Source organism: Branchiostoma lanceolatum, chromosome 9 (assembly GCF_035083965.1).
Source record: "Branchiostoma lanceolatum isolate klBraLanc5 chromosome 9, klBraLanc5.hap2, whole genome shotgun sequence".
Taxonomy (NCBI): Eukaryota; Metazoa; Chordata; class Leptocardii; order Amphioxiformes; family Branchiostomatidae; genus Branchiostoma; species Branchiostoma lanceolatum.
The window spans coordinates 6,347,994-6,367,469 of record NC_089730.1 but is presented as its reverse complement, the minus strand read 5'-3'; the positions used below and the strand labels follow the sequence as shown (position 1 = coordinate 6,367,469).

The window sequence follows — 19,476 nt, the reverse complement described above, 5'->3', positions numbered from 1 at the left end:
CCAGAATGTAACACTAACAGACATGCGAAGAATGCAGGACATGTTGTAATTACCTACCACAAGTGTATATTGGTGTAACATGTACATGTAGAAAAATCTTACATGTACACAGTGGTTTACTTAGGGCAAGGAGGTTTAAAACTCCTTGCTTAGGCCACACCAATTCTATTTGTTGATTCTCAGATTTTTCAGAAAAAAAATTGAAGCGACAGGGCGAAAAAGATTTTTGTGCAAATGGTCTGGGGTGAAGATAAGGGACATAAACTAATGTATGAAGAATAAGAGGATTATTCAAATTTCAGCTTTGTATGGCTCATTTTATGCAATGAACCCCTTTCTTTGATCCAGTACTATAATTTTTTTCAGTAAGAAAATTACCTTTTAGGTTTTGCTATGTAATATATGGATTGATATTGAGAAACAGTTTTAATAAATGAAAAATTATAACTTTATATGATAAAATGTGACCACATTTTCTAGGTATGTGCAGGCTTTTATAAATCTATTTTGGTGGCTATTGAGCTGAACAAATAGTAAAATCGTGAGTAAAAATTTGTGAATGGGAATAGAGACCCAACTTTTTTTTCCCAAAATGGGAAAAACAGGAGCCGCGATTCCGAGAAGCAACAAAAAATTGGTGGGCCGTAGGGTGCAGTCACATTTGCCGTACATGTAGGTCGTTGTATGATTTCGATGTCGTAGGATTTTCAAGTAGACTTTGACAGAACCAACCGCCATCAGGGATCTCAGACAGCCTTTCCAGTAACAAGACAGCTCAATTTCACTCGACACATGTACGACTATCCAAAGAATGCTCTCAGTTTGCTATCATACGACGATTGTGCAACGTTTGTGGCCGCACCCTAACTTAGCACCTTCGTTTTTTGGACTGGGACAAAATTTTAACAATACTATATCATTAGGCTCGCCCCTGAGGCGTCGCCAAAAATAAGCTATTAGTAAGGAATTACTTGACACTCCACAAAGACTTATTCCCATTCCAGCAACATCTACTTTAAAATCTCTAAAGAAAGTTATAGAACCTACAAAATAAGAGACTATTACTACTGTAACAAAAGTATACTCAGGGAAATGTGGTAAAAATGTGGACAATTCTTGACCAAAAAGAACCATCCTATGGCAGTGTTTGATTCTGGACTATGATACAATATACATGTGGTTAGGAGCAAGTTACGAACAAACATATTTTGTAACCCGAATGCACTTGCATCACTAAAGGTAAAATCATAATAACTATTGATACAGCTACTTCATATTTAATAACCGGCCTCAACTGGGAAACATTTTTGCCTCCTTTCCGTGGACTATTCCTGAATTGACGTAAAAATGGGTCTCATACGTCTGTTTGGGTTCTTGGGTGCTTATGCTGAAGGGAAAGATTTGTTGTTCAGAAAATCATTTCGAGAGACTTCTCGAAGAAAAGCTGCTGATATTTCGAGTCAAACATGCTGTAACAAAGAAAGAACAAAAGCTTGATGACAGCATAATTCTAACAGCATAATTCTAACAGTATAAATCAAGGCAGTATTAAGCAAAATTGGCTGAACTAAAACGGCAGAAAACTACGACAGGAGTCGTCAATTCTCCACGTCCAAGACGTCACCGTTAGACTCTCCCTGCGACTGGCAGCCACGGTCGGCGCGGCGATGCTTGCACTTCTCCGCCGCACAGTGACAGGAGAAGTATTTGGACTTGATGTCCCAAAACTTGTCACCATAGTCAAACCTGTAACAGGGGGGAGGGGGGCAAAATTAGTAAAACTACGGAAAACAAAAAAAACTACTCTTATCTTTTGGCAACAGGCAATAATAAAATAAAAGTTGCTTTTAAATTTGCGCTTTTTGTGCTTCTAGTATTTACACTGATTTTGACATTCTCGGGAAGATATTTGGCAAAACAAGGAAATTTCAATGTATTCAAATAAAGCAGACTTGTATAGGTAGCTGGAATATTTGACCAACAGCACGCTGTTTTGGGGATTCTTGATAAATCAGTTAAAAGCTCAAAATAAGAATTACAAAACGTGTCCTGAAATAAACTCGAAAATCAAAAAGAGCCCTCATGGACTCTAGTTCCTCCTCAACTTTCTATAAGAAAGCTGGAACATTTGACTTTATTGTTTTGTAGTCTGGGCCCCATTGAAAATCAATTTGTCAAAATTGAATGGCTGTCTGATACTAGTAATTCATAAATACATGTAGATAAATGTCTTTGAATAAACCCAAACTCGAAAATCGAACACAGCACCCCTGGACTCAAAAACGTACCCTAGTTCTTCCTCAGCTTTGACGTCCTTCGCGGTGAAGAAGGCTATCCTGGGAAAGCGGAGGTCCTGGTGGTCCACGAAGACGCGTACGGGAATCAGGTTGGGTTCGCAAAGGTGGTTGATGAAGCGGGCAATGTTACCGTAAAAACGAGCGTCGAGGCAATACACCTCTCCTTCCTAGTTAAAAAAGTAGAAATACGTTTAGAAGACGACTTAGTTTCGCGGTAGGAAGGGAAAAAGAGATGTTTGAAGTGTTTTAAATTCACGATCAAAGCAGTTAAGCAAGATAAAGCGCATAATGTGTTCACGGTTGTAGCGTTGGCAGTGAGAGCTCAGCGCGAAAACGGCGAAAATAAAACCGCCGCAAAGTTTTCTCGTTTCACAGAGATTCCATGGAACATTTTTGCCACTACTCTATGTCCACAACACAAACATACATTTGTTCCGACCAAACTAAAATGTATGTTCCGACCAAACTAGCCAGTGTTTTTGCATGCTTCCAGATAAAAGAAACTCCTACCTTGTTGTCAAGGTCGAACAGGTAGGAATCGTCTTCTCTCTGGTCAGCCTCCGCATCGCTTATGATCTCACCTATATATCTGTGGTACAGGTGTATAAAACACGTCAGTTCTGAACAAGTCTTCATGTGGAGAAAGTAAAAAGTCATTCTGAACCAGTTTAGCTCAATGGACAGATGAGCTAATCTTCCACTGGTCGTGACAGAGAAGACAGATGCTATATACAATACTTACAGGTTCATTGTACCGGGGAATTTCACCTAACTCTTTTTGACAAGTACAATGAACATTGGACCACGTCACATCCTAAAGACTGCAACCCTTTCCTGTAGCATGCAAGTCTAGTGAGTGACAACTCAAGCCCTCTTGGTCCAGAGGCAAGGTCACTAACCACTGGACTACCCACGCTACGGTATGAGGAAAGCAATATAAAACAGAGAATACTGTGAGTCCCATTGAGTTCATTACACTTACATGTTGTAGATACACCCTCCTTTATCAGCGCTGAAACCCGCTCGGTAAATGCTCGACAAACCCTCACGGTCTCAGCCCTGCTCTTATGAACAGACACTTTGGGTATTGGGGGCGTCACGGACAGTTGATCATAAATAATCAATGAGCTACCCTTATTTGGCACAAACAGACGTTATTTTGTTCTGAAGTCAGAACCCAAAGTAACGATGTAAGATGTAACCTGATTGGCTGATAGCTTCCCAGTGGTTTTTCCACGAGATAATTGGCTGAAAGCTGTTTGCTGGTGACACCCCCAATACCCAAAATGTCTGACTGTTCAAAAGAGCAGGGCTGAGACCGTGAGGGTTTCTCGAGCATTTACTGAGCGGGTTTTAGCGCTGCTAAAGGAGGGTGTGTAGATATAGAGCATCATAGAACTCAAAAGTTTACAGTATTCTACAGTTTGACAGTAAGACCAACATTGTCACAAAGGTTTGCCCCTGGATTGGAAATATTAAAAAAACTAGTTTTTTATTCAACGCCAGGTCAGTTCAAGAAGCAACAGCGTTCTACTTGCAGTACTTACTCGCACACGAACGTTCCTCGAGGTATATCCTGTAGGGTGCGCACACCCCAGCCCATTCCTTTGGTCCTGAACAACTGTAGCCTCAACCTGATATCGACACAATGAAAAGAAATGTTGTAAATCACTGTTAATCAACTCAAAGCAGAATGGCATACTTCACATACATGAAAATAAAGTAGGAATAGAATGTATCTTGCATGCTCTAGAAAAAATCTATTTCAAAGCCAAATGCAATATATATGTAAGATACATTCCATATATATGTCACAGTATCTTTAAATATCTCAGATAAATTTCAAATTTGAAGGAATCTACAGATTTTTGAGGTACTGTTATTCTTGTTTCTTTCACTGTAACTTTATGTTCACTGTTTTCATGATCACCTCTGTACCATGAACTTATCATAACTGTGAAAAAAACTGTTATTATTTATGATTCCTTCACACATCCGTTCTGTAAATCACTTACCGCCACCGTGAAGTTGAAGTTCAGTGAAAATGTCCATTTTCTTTACGCCGTGAAATTTTGCTACCGTGAAGATAGAGTGAATTACAGTATGTATTTGCATTCTTAAGTCGATTCAGTAAATGTTGTTATAATTCTTACCTAAGTCCAGCTTGGACCACTCTGTTCCTACAGTTCATCCAACAATTACACGTTCGGTTGCACTCGAAGATAAGCGGGGGCTCGATCTTGTTAAACTCCTCCAGCAAGCAGCCATCCTACAAAAAGGACAGAAAAGACAGATTAAAGAAGGAAAATCAACATTGTGGAACCCATCTAAGATTTGAATGAATGTCTTGAGCAATCGTATTTAAAGATATTCCAAAAGTCTTACAACATCTGTCAGTTTACCAGAAAAAATTGCCAACTACCAGTAGGCATTAAATTCCATTTTATGGCCATTACAAACTGCAATTAGCTACACCCCACAAAAGGCACTTTCCAGCTGTAAGCGCACGACCGTATCACTCAAAATGCATGCCTGTGCACGTCCGACCTTGCACGGGGCTGACGAACTTAACCGTCAGCTACAAACAAGCTGACATTAGTTTGACACTTGAGATCAGTCGGGCTGGCTAAAAGGGAATTTCCCACCAATATAAACACACGTTCATGCAGCCGTTTATTTTTTGGGTACGGATTCTTTTAGAGTAGACACGCAGAGTAACACATGAATGAGACCTTCTATTGTCAACCGCTCATCTCATCCAAACTTGTTGTTTAGTTTCATGGTTCAGATCTGGAGGGATGTTATGGTAATATTGACTCACCTGGTCGTACCAACACTTGATGCTGCTCTGACCACACACACAGTTATTAGATGAACAGTCATCCTCACAATGGCACCCCTGTAACACACAATGGAACAGTCCAGGCCATGGAAAACCACTTTCACAAAGGCATTGAAGGTTGCAAAAACAATTTTCATCTTTTCAACAGTATCAAAAATCTTTATACATTATTTCAAAAAACACTTTTTGGAAATTTCTTGTTCTATTCATTATAGGGGCTCGAAATTCATTTTTGGAAATAGGTGCACTGGTGCACCCAACCAAGAAAATTAGGTGCACAGAAAGAAATTTGGGTGCACCACATAAAATAAAGTTGAATGTCAGCAAAACATGATTACAGTTTAATTCTAAGAACTTCACAATCTGTAATCAAATTTCAAACAAGTAATAAATCAAATAAAGTGCAACAAAGGGTTCTATTGCTTTTTCTGATACTGTTTACTAGCGTACAATGGTACTATAGCCTACAAAAACATCTAGGTGCACCAGTGCACCCACAGTTGAAAATTAGGTGCACAGATCCAATTTTGGATGCACACAGGTGCACATGCACCCAGAATTTTGAGCCCTGAACATTATATAAATTCGAATACATTGTACAATAACAGGACTATAACTTTCTTAATACAAGGCCTTTCAGCTACATTTGTATTACCATTAATGATAGTTAATCTAGTTCGTCTGTGACACCAGTGACAGTGTTGTGAGGCCACCTAGCAACAATGATAAGAACTGCAGGCAACTGGTGCCTGTCCTTGGTGCTGAAAGCTACATGTCCTAGAACTGTCCATGTAACTTGTTTTGACAGATGGGGTGACTTTGTTCTGTTTTTCCTGCTTGTTTTAAGGCATGAGCATACAGTGTTCCGCCCCAGAGTCTGTGATGTAGCGGTAAAAAAATAGTGCGCCCTAAACCTTGAACCGTGTGTAAAAATGTTGACGTGAATGCCGGCGAGGCACGAACTTTACTGTATGGTAGTATAATAAGTGGGCTTTTAGATGGTAGGAATGAGATTGTGAAGTTTTCCCATTCGGTGTATAAATGCGCATGACCTTTGCAGCTGCCTGCCAAGGTGAGTCGGCTGCAGTTCCGTATGACCCCGCATGACCCCATATCAAAGTGGCCGTCAAATTGTTATCGAACCATAACTTTTTTTGTTTTCAGTTATTTTGTAGCTCGTACCCTCGACTTCAACATATTCGTTTGTCGTGATTTTGTAGGGTACCCTACTATGATTTTATCCACGTCGATGTGGGTCACTTTGTGGTCCTTAACTATAGAAACCCCCATAGGCCGAAAACTGTGTTCTGCTACCTTAAACCGTTTCCTCACAAATGAGAATTTCACGCTGATTATGCCTAATTAATTAAAACTCCGTACACAGAGGTGAATATCTGAAGAAGTTAGAGCTTCATTTCATTTCATTTATTGTAGATGGATGATATTCCTGTCTATGTTTATCTGAAGAAGTTGGAGCTTACTTGTAGATGGATGATATTCCTGTCTATGTTTATCTGAAGAAGTCGGAGCTTACTTGTAGGTGGATGATGTTCCTGTCTATGTTTATCTGAAGAAGTCGGAGCTTACTTGTAGGTGGATGATGTTCCTGTCTATGTTTATCTGAAGAAGTCGGAGCTTACTTGTAGGTGGATGATGTTCCTGTCTATGTTTATCTGAAGAAGTCGGAGCTTACTTGTAAATGGATGATGTTCCTGTCTATGTTTATCTGAAGAAATCGGAGCTTACTTGTAAATGGATGATGTTCCTGTCTATGTTTATCTGAAGAAGTTGTAGCTTACTTGTAAATGGATGATGTTCCTGTCTATGTTTATCTGAAGAAGTCGGAGCTTACTTGTAAATGGATGATGTTCCTGTCTATGCTGAGAGTGGAGGTCTCACAGCTCTCCGTGATGTACATGAAGTCGGCGGGGAAGTGGTCGTCGTCCACTGCGTTCACGCACGGGATGGGGACGTTCTCGCGCCCCTTGGAGATGTCCCTGGATTGGACCGACAACAGTACTGCGAATTCCCTTATGTTCTTGGGGACTGAATTTGAAACAACCGTGGTAACGAAATGCAAGACAAAGTGTATATTCGTGCTGCTATGAGTTCACATTGATCATTGTGAAAACCACAAACATTAGACCACTGTGAATATTTCACAGTTTACAGAAACAGAGGTCTCGCGCCCATTGAAGATGTCCCTGGATTGGACCGACAACAGCACTGTAAATTCCCTTATGTTCTTGGGGACTGAATTTCACAGTAGGATGAGAAAAGGGTTGTTAAAGTGTGGTGTTTTAAATTCTTGATTGAAGCAACAGTGGTAACAAAATGCATAACAGAGCATATGTGATGAGTTTGCATTAAGAGGTTGCTGTGAAAACCGTAAACATAAAACAACATTTCAAAGTTTACAGTAACAGAGTCTACAGAATAGGAGCCATGACTGAACCTACATTATGCAATGATGTGGACTTTTTGGCTAAGGTAATCTTACACATAAGGCAATATTTTGTACATGTACATGTACAAGGCATAGGATGGGGTTTGAACACATGACCACAAAATGAACACTATATGTACTAGGATACAGCACTGGCCATACCTGTGGAGGATTTTCTCGGTGCGGACAGCGCGAGCTGCCGCCACAGCCTTCAATTTCTTGTTCATCTGTAGAGCCATCCAAACCTGGGAGTTCACCTCCGCACACTGTAAGATAACATTTTTAACACAGACTGAGTATCACCAGCAAACATTTCTGTATATAATCTAAGACAGCGAGAACAAAGGTACTCCTTTTGGGATTAACATTTTTGTTTTGAATGCAAATCATTCCGTAATCTACTTTGAATTTAGTATACTCTTGCAAATGATGAACAAGCCTAAATGAAGAGACTAATCTTAATCATCTTAAACGAGTGACATCAGACTTTCGAACAGAAGTCTTTATACTTAAAAGTTACTGTAGTCTTAATACTGTAGTCTTAATACTGTAGTCTTCTAAAAATGAATTTTTAGAAGCAATTTTCTCTTTTCAACGTAGATGTCATCTTGCTCCATAGCTAGTTAGTATGCCACTGCAAGCAGGTAAAAAAAGTATGATAATAGACAAATTCAGCTTGAATCATTCTAAGGAAAATGCATTTAATTTAATGTCTTGTCTTGAGGTGTTATCCCTCCTAGTTGGTACAGACCACCATGATACAACAAATATTTCATAGCTTTAAAGTGATGTTGATGTTGTAAGCTTGTTGTCTGTTTACATTGTACTTTTTTCAAGCAAGACTGGGTGACAATACTACATTTTCTGTTTTGACAGCACAAACTCTATATGATCACTACTACTCATTGCATAATACTACGGACTGTCGCCTTACGTCGATGGGTGTTTCGTTCTCCTTGTTGCGTATCTCTACATCGGCACCGCGGGACAGGATCAGGACCACGCACTCGTAGTGGTTCTCACGAGCTGCGATGTGTCTGTCAATCAAAAATAAGCCCTTTTAGAAGCGTACTGAATAACTTTAACAACAAGCCTCCATGTCTTTTGTAATTTTGAAATTGTGAAACTGCCAGTGATGATTGTTTCTTATTCGAAATTTATGGTGACAAAAGCCTTGATACATTTTCAAGATTTCCTTTATTTCCAGTCAATGCTTCTCAACTCACACTCCCTTTGTGTGTAACATGTCATATGATTTGGTGGCTTTTTTTTCAGATGGCTTACTTCTATTGTAACCATTAAAGGAAACCCATTTTAAAGCAATATGATGGCCCGAAAATCCGATTTTGAAAGTCAATTTATTTTGTCCTTTCTATACGATAAGTTCAAACAACACTATCACAATGTATAGCGACGTCAATGATGCAAAATATGACGTCGTTGTGATGTGAGAACTCACTAAAAATCGTTGCCAGGGTTTTTATAGGCTCCCGAAACTAAGGGGATCATTATACGGCACGTTTTTGAGCAGTTTTAAAATGCTCAAAGTATGAAATATGCTAAACAGTGTTAGTAAATGTCAGTAGCAAAAAGGTTTCAGAATTTTTCTAATTTTCTTTTTTGGGCCCTAACATTGTTTTGGTTGCCTTTAAAGGAACAAAATGTATTTTGTCTTCCATTACTTTTGATGAGCATTTGTATTTACAAACAATAGCAGGAAATTGTTAGTAAATGTCAGTACCAAAAAGATATCAGCATTTTTTTAATTTTCATTTTTTTTCCCTAATATAGCTTTGGTTGCCTTTAAAGGAACAAAATGTATTTTGTCTTCCACTACTTTTGACATGCATTATTTGTATTTAAAAACGATAGCAGGAAATTGTTACGTACAGAGGCGTGTCCCCGTGGATGTTGATACTGTTGATGTCACACTTGGCATTGAGGAAGACCTCAGCGACATCCACCGAGCCAGAGAAGGCCGCCCAGTGGAGGCAAATGTTTTCCTCCTAGAAATGGAGAATAAAAAAAATGATATACAAGTACACATAGATGTTTAGTTCTTTTCTGTATTAAATACTCAATACGTCAGAAGTTCTAGATTCTTTCATTGTTTTCTAATCCTAAAGAATTTTCTAGCATTGCAACAGTATGCTCTGTAATATGAGATTCATCTACATGTAGCTGCTGCACAAGGAATAGTTCCAGTATGTGAAGCTATAGGCAGCATTTGGAAAGTATTAACCTCTGCCCAAGAAACAAGCTTTTCTCCATAAGGCTAACATGCTTGCAATTTGCTTGTAGCATGTGTGGTTTGAGATGTTGCAATTTGAAAGATAGGTGCCAGGGGGATTGCACTTGCACAAAACTTGTCAGTAAAAATTCTGATAGCTTGGTTGCCTAGACAAAAATAACTTGAAATATTCCATAGATTCTAATTCTATAGAATTCCTGATTTAGCTTTTTAGAACTGCTTGGCTTTATGCTGCACTTATCACAGACATCTCCAGGGGGCGTGGTTTCTCTGCTGACCTACTCACATTGTCCCTGAGGTTCTGATCAGCTCCTCTGCTCAACAGTAGCTTGACGATGTCCAGATGCTTGTGTTCAGCCGCCCAGATCATGGGGTTCCACCCGCCTTCATCCTGCAGACATACAACAAACAGATAGGGGGCAGTCTTACAAGGTAAGGTAAAGCAGGCATCCTCAATTGAGATGAAGAATATTGCTTTTTCAAGCAGTGCAATGCGGCTTAGCTAAGGCTCGCATATTTAGCCAAGCACACCGGGTCACCTCTTCAGTCTTCTCGTCTTGTGTTGGGTTCTTTTACGTGCAGAGTTGACGCTTGAGGCTTATGCCTGTAGCTCCCTCATACACGGGGCAGCCGGCTTTATCAAGTTTACAGTACCGCTCGCGTGATAGTTAACATCTCTAACGCGTTATAACGCGTTAGAGTTGCATTCTCGTCGCGTTATCCTTGCGATAGGGTTACGTTGTTGTCGCGTTATAGTTTTTTTCTAACGCGTTCTCGTGCGTTAGAGTTAGAGTTAATGAGATAGGGTCAAATTTCATGTTTGTTTAACCAGCGGTTAAAACAATAGCGACCTGTCACTTTGAGGGATGTCATGTAGCGACGGCGGCGCCTCTCTCGTGCCGATACAAGCCAGAAATACAAACGATAAATTACGTTCTTTTTAATTTCAAAGACCACATTACGCTAAGAGCAAGGGACGAAAAAATCCCCGACTATCAATTAGAAACTCTGGCCTCCTTTGCAAAAATCTTCAGCGGCGTAATTTATTTGGGGGGAGCGCTAAAACGCCGGCAAGGGCAGTTCCGCCGCCCCGAAAAATAAAGGCACCGAAGGAGGCAACGGAACGCCAACATTTCTGGTGGTGTTATAGGGCATATATTTCTCTTTATTGAATTGAGAACCGACCCTCTCTGTGGCAATATTGACTGCATTTTCTAACACGACACGAAATGCCGCAAGCCACTTGTAGTACACGTCAGTAAATCCAACATCGCCGGACATCCCGTGCCGCACGTAAAAAAACAAAGGTCGATGACCCGTCCCTTGGTGCGTGGTAAAACCGTCGGCGCGGCGGCGTGTTGCAAATTTCCACCTTCTGAAACACTCCAATTTGCGATTGCTTTGGTAAAAAGAAGCAGTTTGACTGTTGTGACACACACACAAAAATAGTTTGAAAAAATATATCGGATCAGTTAGTTTGTTTCTGGATATAATATCGTAGATAATGTTTCTGTTTACCCAACATGATACATATGTATCAAGCATGTCAAGCCGCCTACGTTCTCACGGTCTGAACAGTTGATTGACAGGTGGCCGCTCTTTGTGGGACTTCCGCCTGGCGCCAAGCAGTCTGTGCGATCGCCGAGGAGACCGATATAACGCGTTAGAGTTGCATTCTCGTCGCGTTATCCTTGCGATAGGGTTACGTTGTTGTCGCGTTATAGTTTTTTTCTAACGCGTTCTCGTGCGTTAGAGTTAGAGTTAATGAGATAGGGTCAAATTTCATGTTTGTTTAACCAGCGGTTAAAACAATAGCGACCTGTCACTTTGAGGGATGTCATGTAGCGACGGCGGCGCCTCTCTCGTGCCGATACAAGCCAGAAATACAAACGATAAATTACGTTCTTTTTAATTTCAAAGACCACATTACGCTAAGAGCAAGGGACGAAAAAATCCCCGACTATCAATTAGAAACTCTGGCCTCCTTTGCAAAAATCTTCAGCGGCGTAATTTATTTGGGGGGAGCGCTAAAACGCCGGCAAGGGCAGTTCCGCCGCCCCGAAAAATAAAGGCACCGAAGGAGGCAACGGAACGCCAACATTTCTGGTGGTGTTATAGGGCATATATTTCTCTTTATTGAATTGAGAACCGACCCTCTCTGTGGCAATATTGACTGCATTTTCTAACACGACACGAAATGCCGCAAGCCACTTGTAGTACACGTCAGTAAATCCAACATCGCCGGACATCCCGTGCCGCACGTAAAAAAACAAAGGTCGATGACCCGTCCCTTGGTGCGTGGTAAAACCGTCGGCGCGGCGGCGTGTTGCAAATTTCCACCTTCTGAAACACTCCAATTTGCGATTGCTTTGGTAAAAAGAAGCAGTTTGACTGTTGTGACACACACACAAAAATAGTTTGAAAAAATATATCGGATCAGTTAGTTTGTTTCTGGATATAATATCGTAGATAATGTTTCTGTTTACCCAACATGATACATATGTATCAAGCATGTCAAGCCGCCTACGTTCTCACGGTCTGAACAGTTGATTGACAGGTGGCCGCTCTTTGTGGGACTTCCGCCTGGCGCCAAGCAGTCTGTGCGATCGCCGAGGAGACCGATCTGAGCAGCCCGATCTTTGCCGAATATAAACGACATTCTGTCATTGGTCACCGAAGGAAACCGACATACATGGGGTGGAGAGAGTGTCCGAACGTTGTTTTCTGAAGTGAAGTCGAATGGTGCTACAAACAATTCTGATACAAGGGAGGGAGGACTGACATTGCCGGCAGGTATTGCAGAGATTTGCCGCGACATTGTTCCATTATCTGTGCTGGTGGACATGGTTTTCCAAATAATACAAAATGTACTTTGTTGGTATTGTTTTACTTATTATTGTTATTATTATATATACATACATATGCTATGAATAAAACGATATTGTGTTCGATCATAACATAGAATTTGTATATAAGTAGATGATGTTTTTATTTCCTTGGTTAGACATCGGTAGGTACGTTTCTAGGCTACGACTCAAGTTTTCATACGCCGACTTCCTTTGAAAAAAAAAATAAATTGAATGCTACTCGCTGCTTGTCGGGGGTGCAGCGGGACAGCCAACAAACCTACCTGTTCCTGTCGGAGCTGTTGCGTTCCCGCCTAGTTCCCACCGTTCCTGGTCGTCCGACAATCGACGAACCTTACTGCTGGGAATTCAGTCAACCTTGCAGCGATCTTAGATTCTGATATCTTGGTTTGACAACAGATATAGGCATAAACTATTTTGCCTAAACATGTTATGTATCATCGGTTCTTGATTCCGAAATGCTGCTATGACGTCGGAAAAAGACACTCATACATAGATACAAACGCACACGCACACAACTGAGAACCTTCCACCTGTGAAAATATCCATGATTGTCAGCGGTGATGATTCGGCCCCGTTGTAAACCTTATTATTTGACTGAATATATTTGCCAATTTCTACGTATTGTCTCAGAACTTTGTAACGTTCATTTGGAGAGCTGAAATCACCAGCCTTCATTATATATTATTTTTTATTTGTTGACAAGAAACGTCACATTCTAGTTGATCTCAGTGTTGAGTTTGTGTTAAAGTTGAAATCTATTTTATCGATTTCGTTCCCCTTCATTGTTGGCACTTTACGTAACTAACTGTGTAACTAACATTATTTTATTATGGCTGTTCAATGAGGTTCAACAAACATGTACACTGCGTCACAACATATTGCATTTGAAACATCAAAGGTAAGTCAAGTATAGACTATCGGCAGCTTATTCATCTAGACGGATCGACCACCTCCAGTTCCAAATCTTGGAAATACGGTAGGTTATTCACAAAATTTATACCCTTTGAATATTGAAACGTACGGTACGGGATTCATACTAGTACTCCGTCAGATCGGCGTTCACAACATTACCACGAACTACTAGTATATGCGTATATTTCAAGTACTATCCTAGAAACTGTTAGAATACAATACAATACAATAAAAATATAATAGTAATAATCTGTTTATAAATCCCTTTGAATTTTGAGACCTACGGTATTTACTACTCGGTCAGATCGGTGTCCACAACATTACCGATTCATTACTACGAACATAGTTGCCATCAAACATGATGTACTCTGCCGATGCGTATATTTCAAGTACTGTACTATCCTAGAAACTGTTAGTATATAGCTTAATACAATACAAACACAATACATAGTAATAATCAAATGTCAAATACACAGGGCGGACAAAAATCAACATTGTTGTCAACCTTAATAGGTTTCCCTTCTTTGAGAACATGCCGACAGAGAAGCCGCAGGTCTTCCCGCATGTGTCAATCAAATTTAGCAGCGGATGGTAGGCGCCGCCGGTCTAGACCCGCAGTTTTTGCTACCGGCATCTGAACAATTACGTCGAGTCTTACACGCGCAAAACATTGTGATTGCAATCGCCACGATAAATACCCCGTATTTGTGCTCAAAACGCCAAAAGGTTGACAACATGCCAGGCGTTCCTAAACTTATAAAACCGTGTACACGTCGTATACGTAAACAAGTCACATTCCAATTTTCCACCCGGAAGCGAAATCGGTCGCCGCGCCATGTTTCTGGAGCTTGAATGTAGAAGGGAGATATCTAACGTTACATGTAAAAGCTCGTCAAGTAGATATTTCCCGGCCTTTTACACCGACGTAAGGTACCCAGCTTTTTGATAGCGAGGCCAGGCGCTCGGCTTACGGTACTTGACTCTACCGACTCTAGTCTATATTATATTGTGCGGGCCGGCGCCCCACACGTCGTGTAACTATAACCAAGGAAATTTGTTAATCCAGTCGTAAATTTTGAACATTCAAATTGTACCCAATTTTTGATAGTACGATCTTGGTATATAATTATATCATAGGCCTACACAAGAACGGGGGACGGGGTGGTCATGGCACGTCCACATTCCGCCCAGCACGGGGCCGATTAGCGCTCCTCCCAATTGTCTGTGATGTTACCGCCGCCTGCATAAGAATGGCCGGAACTATCGCGTTAGAAAAAAACCCTAACGCGTTCTGATTAGCGGAGGCGCCTAACTCTAACGCGAGGATAACGCGACGAGAATGCAACTCTAACGCGTTATAACGCGTTAGAGATGTTAACTATAACGCGAGCGGTACTGTATGTCACAATGCGAAATGATGAATGCAATCCCTTAGAACTTGTCCAAGCTGGGGCATAACCAAGGGTCAAACTCAGGCCCACGGATCCACGGAATTTGATCAAGATGGCCAAGGAATGGGGTTGTGTTAACACATGCAAACATGCAACAGCACAGATAGGGGGCATTCTTTTAAAAAAAATGAAAAAAAAATTATCTGGAGTTTGAATGGGACGACAGGACAGCAGTTTTTGTCCTGTTCAACACGACTACAATTGCAGATATGCATTGAACAGATAGGGGGAGCTCTTTTTAGGAATTCTGCAACTGGTGTTTTGAGGGAGATATGTTTTTCCTGGTTCAACCTAAAAACAATAACAACATCAAAAATTGCTGGGACACTATCGAATGAACATTTAAAACAAATAAACTTTGCTTAATCAATAAAAAGTGCTGGTTTCACAAAGGTTTTGTCCTTGTGTTTAATATCTATACCCTACCCTTAGTTCAGCACCAAGGACAGGTCCAGCTACATATACTCTGATGCTTTGAATTCTCTAAACTTCACATCTGTCACTGAATTTTTGCCACTAAAAACATAATTTTATGAATTTCTATGCAAGGAGATATAAATTTGTTCAAAATGATGTTCCATGACTTTTTTTAGACTTCTAACAAGTTTTCAATACAATATGGAAATTGAAAGGAGATTGAAAGATATTACAATCTCTGATATTTTGCCAGTGACAAAAAAAAATCATGACTTTTCATGCAAAGAAGTCATAAATTTGTTTAAAATGATCATCCATGACTTAACCATAATGTATGGAAATAGAACAGCATTATAACCACTGAATTTCTGCCAATTCAAGCAAAATTCCATGACTTTTCATGTAAGGAAAGTATATATTTCTTTCAACATGATGTTCCACGACTTTTTGAGACTTCATTACAATATAATGTATGCAAATCACTGATGCGAATGGAAAAATAATACAATCATCAATTTATTTTCATAGCTATTTTCCATTTGAAATGACAACTTCCATGTCACATGATCATCCACAACTGAGGCATTCTGGGATGCGAGGTCTCACCTGAACGTTCACATCGATGCTGCCTGTGGATAAGAGGTATTTACAGATGTCCAGGTTCCCTGCCTTAGCTGCCAGGTGTAGACATGTGAGACCCTCCATGTCCTGTGGGAGTATAGAGCGAGAAAATGTTCACATCTCAGGCCACACCAATTTAATTTCTTGGTTAACAGATTTTTATTTTCCAAAAAAAAATTTTTTAGAAAAAGAAATCATCAAAACAGAAGGCTGGCCCAGCTTTCTGTTTTCATGATTTTTTTTCCTAAGATTTTTTTTTTTGAAAGTAAAAATCTGTTAACCAAGAAATTCAATTGGTGTGGCCTCAGACGCGGAATACTGTATTTCTTGTTACTTTCACTGTAACTTTATGTTCACTGTTTTCACAATCACCTCTGTACCGTGAACTTATCATCACCGTGAAAAAAAATGTTGTTATTATCATTCCTTCACACAACCATTCTGTAAATCACTTGCCGCCACTGTGAAGTTAAAGTTCAGTGAAAATGTCCACTTTCCTTACACTGTGAAATTTTGCCACCGTGAAGATAAAGTGAATTACAGTACTGGGTGCATGTGCACCTTTGTGCACCCAAAATTGCACCTAATTTTTGACTGTGGGTGCACCAGTGCACCTAGATATTTTCTATGAAGGCCATAGGGTAGAGGCTATCTTGTACACTACTATACAGAATATTCTTGAAATTAATGTATCAGAAAAAGTAATATAACCTTTGTTGTACATGTATAAAACAAATGAAAAAGTACCTTTTGGTTGATGTTTGCTCCAGCCTTTATGAAGTACTGTACAACTGCCAGTTGGCCATTGAAGGCAGCCATCAGCTAAAAAAAAGCATTGGGGAAAAAAATATATTATACATGTTGCCCAGAATGCCAGAAAGTCCACAATAATCTAGTTATCAATTTTCTTTTTACATTCTTGTATCTCTAGCTATGTTCATAAGCTAAGCATATGGTAAGCTCTTACATGTAAGTGTTAAGTATTAGATATTATGAGGGCCTTACATTTGCAAATTCTAACATACAATAATTACAGGAACTGAAATTAACCCTTAGCCTACTAATGCAAATATGAACTGGTTATGGGACTAGACAGCAGGGAGAAGGTTAAATGGTTGATAACACAGTAAAAGTTTCAGTCAGTAAAAAGAAAAGAGCATGAAAGAATTCTTAGCCATCTCTCGTCTACTTCCTACCTAACTGAAGGTTAAGTTAGGACAAATTTCCAAGGTTGTCTTACCAGTGGTGTTTTCATCTCGTCACATGAGGCATCGATATTTCCTCCAGCCTGGACACAACAACAACATCATCAAAGTTATGTCACAAAGAACTGAGCCAATGGGATACAAGAATAATTAATCCAATCAAAAAGTCAACCAATGAAGGAAAATGACAGAAAGAACAAGTTTTCAGCAAGGATAAGTCAAAAAAAGAACTGAGCCAATGGGATACAAGAAAAACTAATCAAATCAAAAAGTGAACCAATGAATGAAAAGTGCAACAGTACAAGTCATCCCACCTGAATGAGTATGTGAACTATCTCAGTGAAGCCCTTCTCTGCCGCTGCGTGCATAGCTGTGGCCTTGTTGTTGGACTCAAACTTGTAGTTTGGATCAAAACCATCAGCTGTAGAGATAGGGTTGATACATGATCAAGTTTGGTCAACCCCCTTTCCACAAAATTTGGAGGAAAAAAAATCTTCCCCTTCAAGATAAACCAGGTCAAAAGATACAAAAAACAGAGGGTCTGCTGCAGTACCATGGTCACATACCAGGGGGCCCAAAATCGACCTTGACTTTCGTCTTCCCAACATCTACCCACATACCAAATATCATCATAATCCATCCAGAGGTTCTTGAGTTAAGCTGACTACAATCGTCCAGAAACACAAACAGACACACAGACACACCCAAAACTATATCTCCATTTTTCATGGAGACAATAAAGAGTTCAACAGCCCCATACCCAATCGAATGTCACGTCTTCCCAAGCACAAGAACTATGTACCACCAAAAAATAGTGACCATAGCTTCGCCAGAACATGAGATAGGAAAACTGGAGATTCTACTACATTACCAAGGAAAGTTGCCAGGGGGCCCAAAATCTAATCTCTTTTATAAAACAAGACCTAACCACACATATCAAATGTCATGACAATCTAGCCATAGCGTCTTGAGTTATGGTGTTCGACCATATACAAACAAACATACAAATGCTACCTAAAATATAACCTTGGCGAAGGAAAAAAATAGGTCAGATAATAGCAGCAATGAAAATGGATAAATGCTTGTGGAAAAACAATGTTCAAAGAGTTTCATTCAGCAACCTAGAAAACCCAAGTTGTTCTTCCACAAAAGTTTGATGATGGAGTAACTTTAAATAAGATTCTTTTCCTTTAAGAAGACTTACCGAGCATGAACAAGACCTTCTGTAGCTCTCCTTGTTTTGCAGACAGATAGAGGTTCTTGGGGAAGAACCTCAACTTTTTGGGCCTACCAAAAAAGCAAAACATATCATCAACAGGTTATAATATCTAACTATTACAAAGAAAACTCATCACACAGGCTATTGATAAAACAATCTGAGAATTTATGAAAGATTTTGAACACTTTTCAAACAAGTTAGTTCAAAGTTAAAATTCTTCCCATACCCTTATGTATATACAAATGTAGGGGCAGTTCCCATCTCAATTTCTATTTGGCCTTGGGCCACACAGCCACTAAAGTAGGGGGCTAATCCACTGGTAGTGGTTTATGGTCAACTACTAAACTGTTACCGAGCTAAGTGGAGAAAGCATAATGGACCATTTCTGAAGTCTTTGGTATGACTGGTCCGGGGTTTGAACCCCTGACCTTCTGTTTGCAAAGCAAGGCGAACACTCTACCCCCTAAGCCACTGTACTGGTACTTTTAAAGCAAACCGTCCCATATTATGCGTAACCATCTTACCTGTCTCCTTCAAAAGACATGAGAGCCTGTTCAAGAAGTTCCCTACCAGGACCCATGGGCAGTTCAGCTGTAATACATAGAAAACACTGCAGATTCAGTACAAATGTGATGCTAGCTTCACTGCCAGAAAACAATAATAGAATACAAATGCTGCATACACGAATGTGCTGCTAGCTTCACTACTGATGGGTATGGTTATAGTCAGTGCAAATGTGCTGCTAGCTTCACAACTGACAGGATTATGACTATGGTCAGTGCAAATGTGCTGCTAGCTTCACAACTCACAGGATTATGACTATGGTCAGTGCAAATGTGATGCTAGCTTCAACACTCACAGGATTTTGGCTATGGTCAGTGAAAATGTGCTACTAGCTTTACAACTCACAGGATTATGACTATGGTCAGTGCAAATGTGCTGCTA

The 19,476-nt window shown here is 40.0% G+C and overlaps 1 protein-coding gene across 5 annotated transcripts in view; it reads right to left on the bottom strand.

Moving 5' to 3' along the window:
• Positions 1 to 1,519: 1,519 nt before the first annotated feature.
• Positions 1,520 to 19,476, bottom strand: part of LOC136441257 (histone-lysine N-methyltransferase EHMT2-like) — a 35,294-nt gene continuing 17,337 nt past the window's right edge. For all 5 annotated transcript variants that reach the window (XM_066437435.1, XM_066437434.1, XM_066437431.1 and 2 more), the window contains 17 exons: positions 19,056 to 19,122; positions 18,517 to 18,599; positions 17,627 to 17,733; positions 17,348 to 17,395; positions 16,855 to 16,929; positions 16,093 to 16,194; positions 10,123 to 10,227; positions 9,476 to 9,591; positions 8,520 to 8,622; positions 7,748 to 7,851; positions 6,992 to 7,136; positions 5,119 to 5,196; positions 4,451 to 4,566; positions 3,845 to 3,931; positions 2,808 to 2,886; positions 2,289 to 2,464; positions 1,520 to 1,746 (listed from right to left, as the gene is read on the bottom strand). In XM_066437435.1, the coding sequence (XP_066293532.1) occupies positions 1,599 to 1,746; positions 2,289 to 2,464; positions 2,808 to 2,886; positions 3,845 to 3,931; positions 4,451 to 4,566; positions 5,119 to 5,196; positions 6,992 to 7,136; positions 7,748 to 7,851; positions 8,520 to 8,622; positions 9,476 to 9,591; positions 10,123 to 10,227; positions 16,093 to 16,194; positions 16,855 to 16,929; positions 17,348 to 17,395; positions 17,627 to 17,733; positions 18,517 to 18,599; positions 19,056 to 19,122 (1,739 nt within the window). In that variant the 3' untranslated portion in view covers positions 1,520 to 1,598. The remainder of the gene's footprint in view (positions 1,747 to 2,288; positions 2,465 to 2,807; positions 2,887 to 3,844; positions 3,932 to 4,450; positions 4,567 to 5,118; positions 5,197 to 6,991; positions 7,137 to 7,747; positions 7,852 to 8,519; positions 8,623 to 9,475; positions 9,592 to 10,122; positions 10,228 to 16,092; positions 16,195 to 16,854; positions 16,930 to 17,347; positions 17,396 to 17,626; positions 17,734 to 18,516; positions 18,600 to 19,055; positions 19,123 to 19,476) is intronic.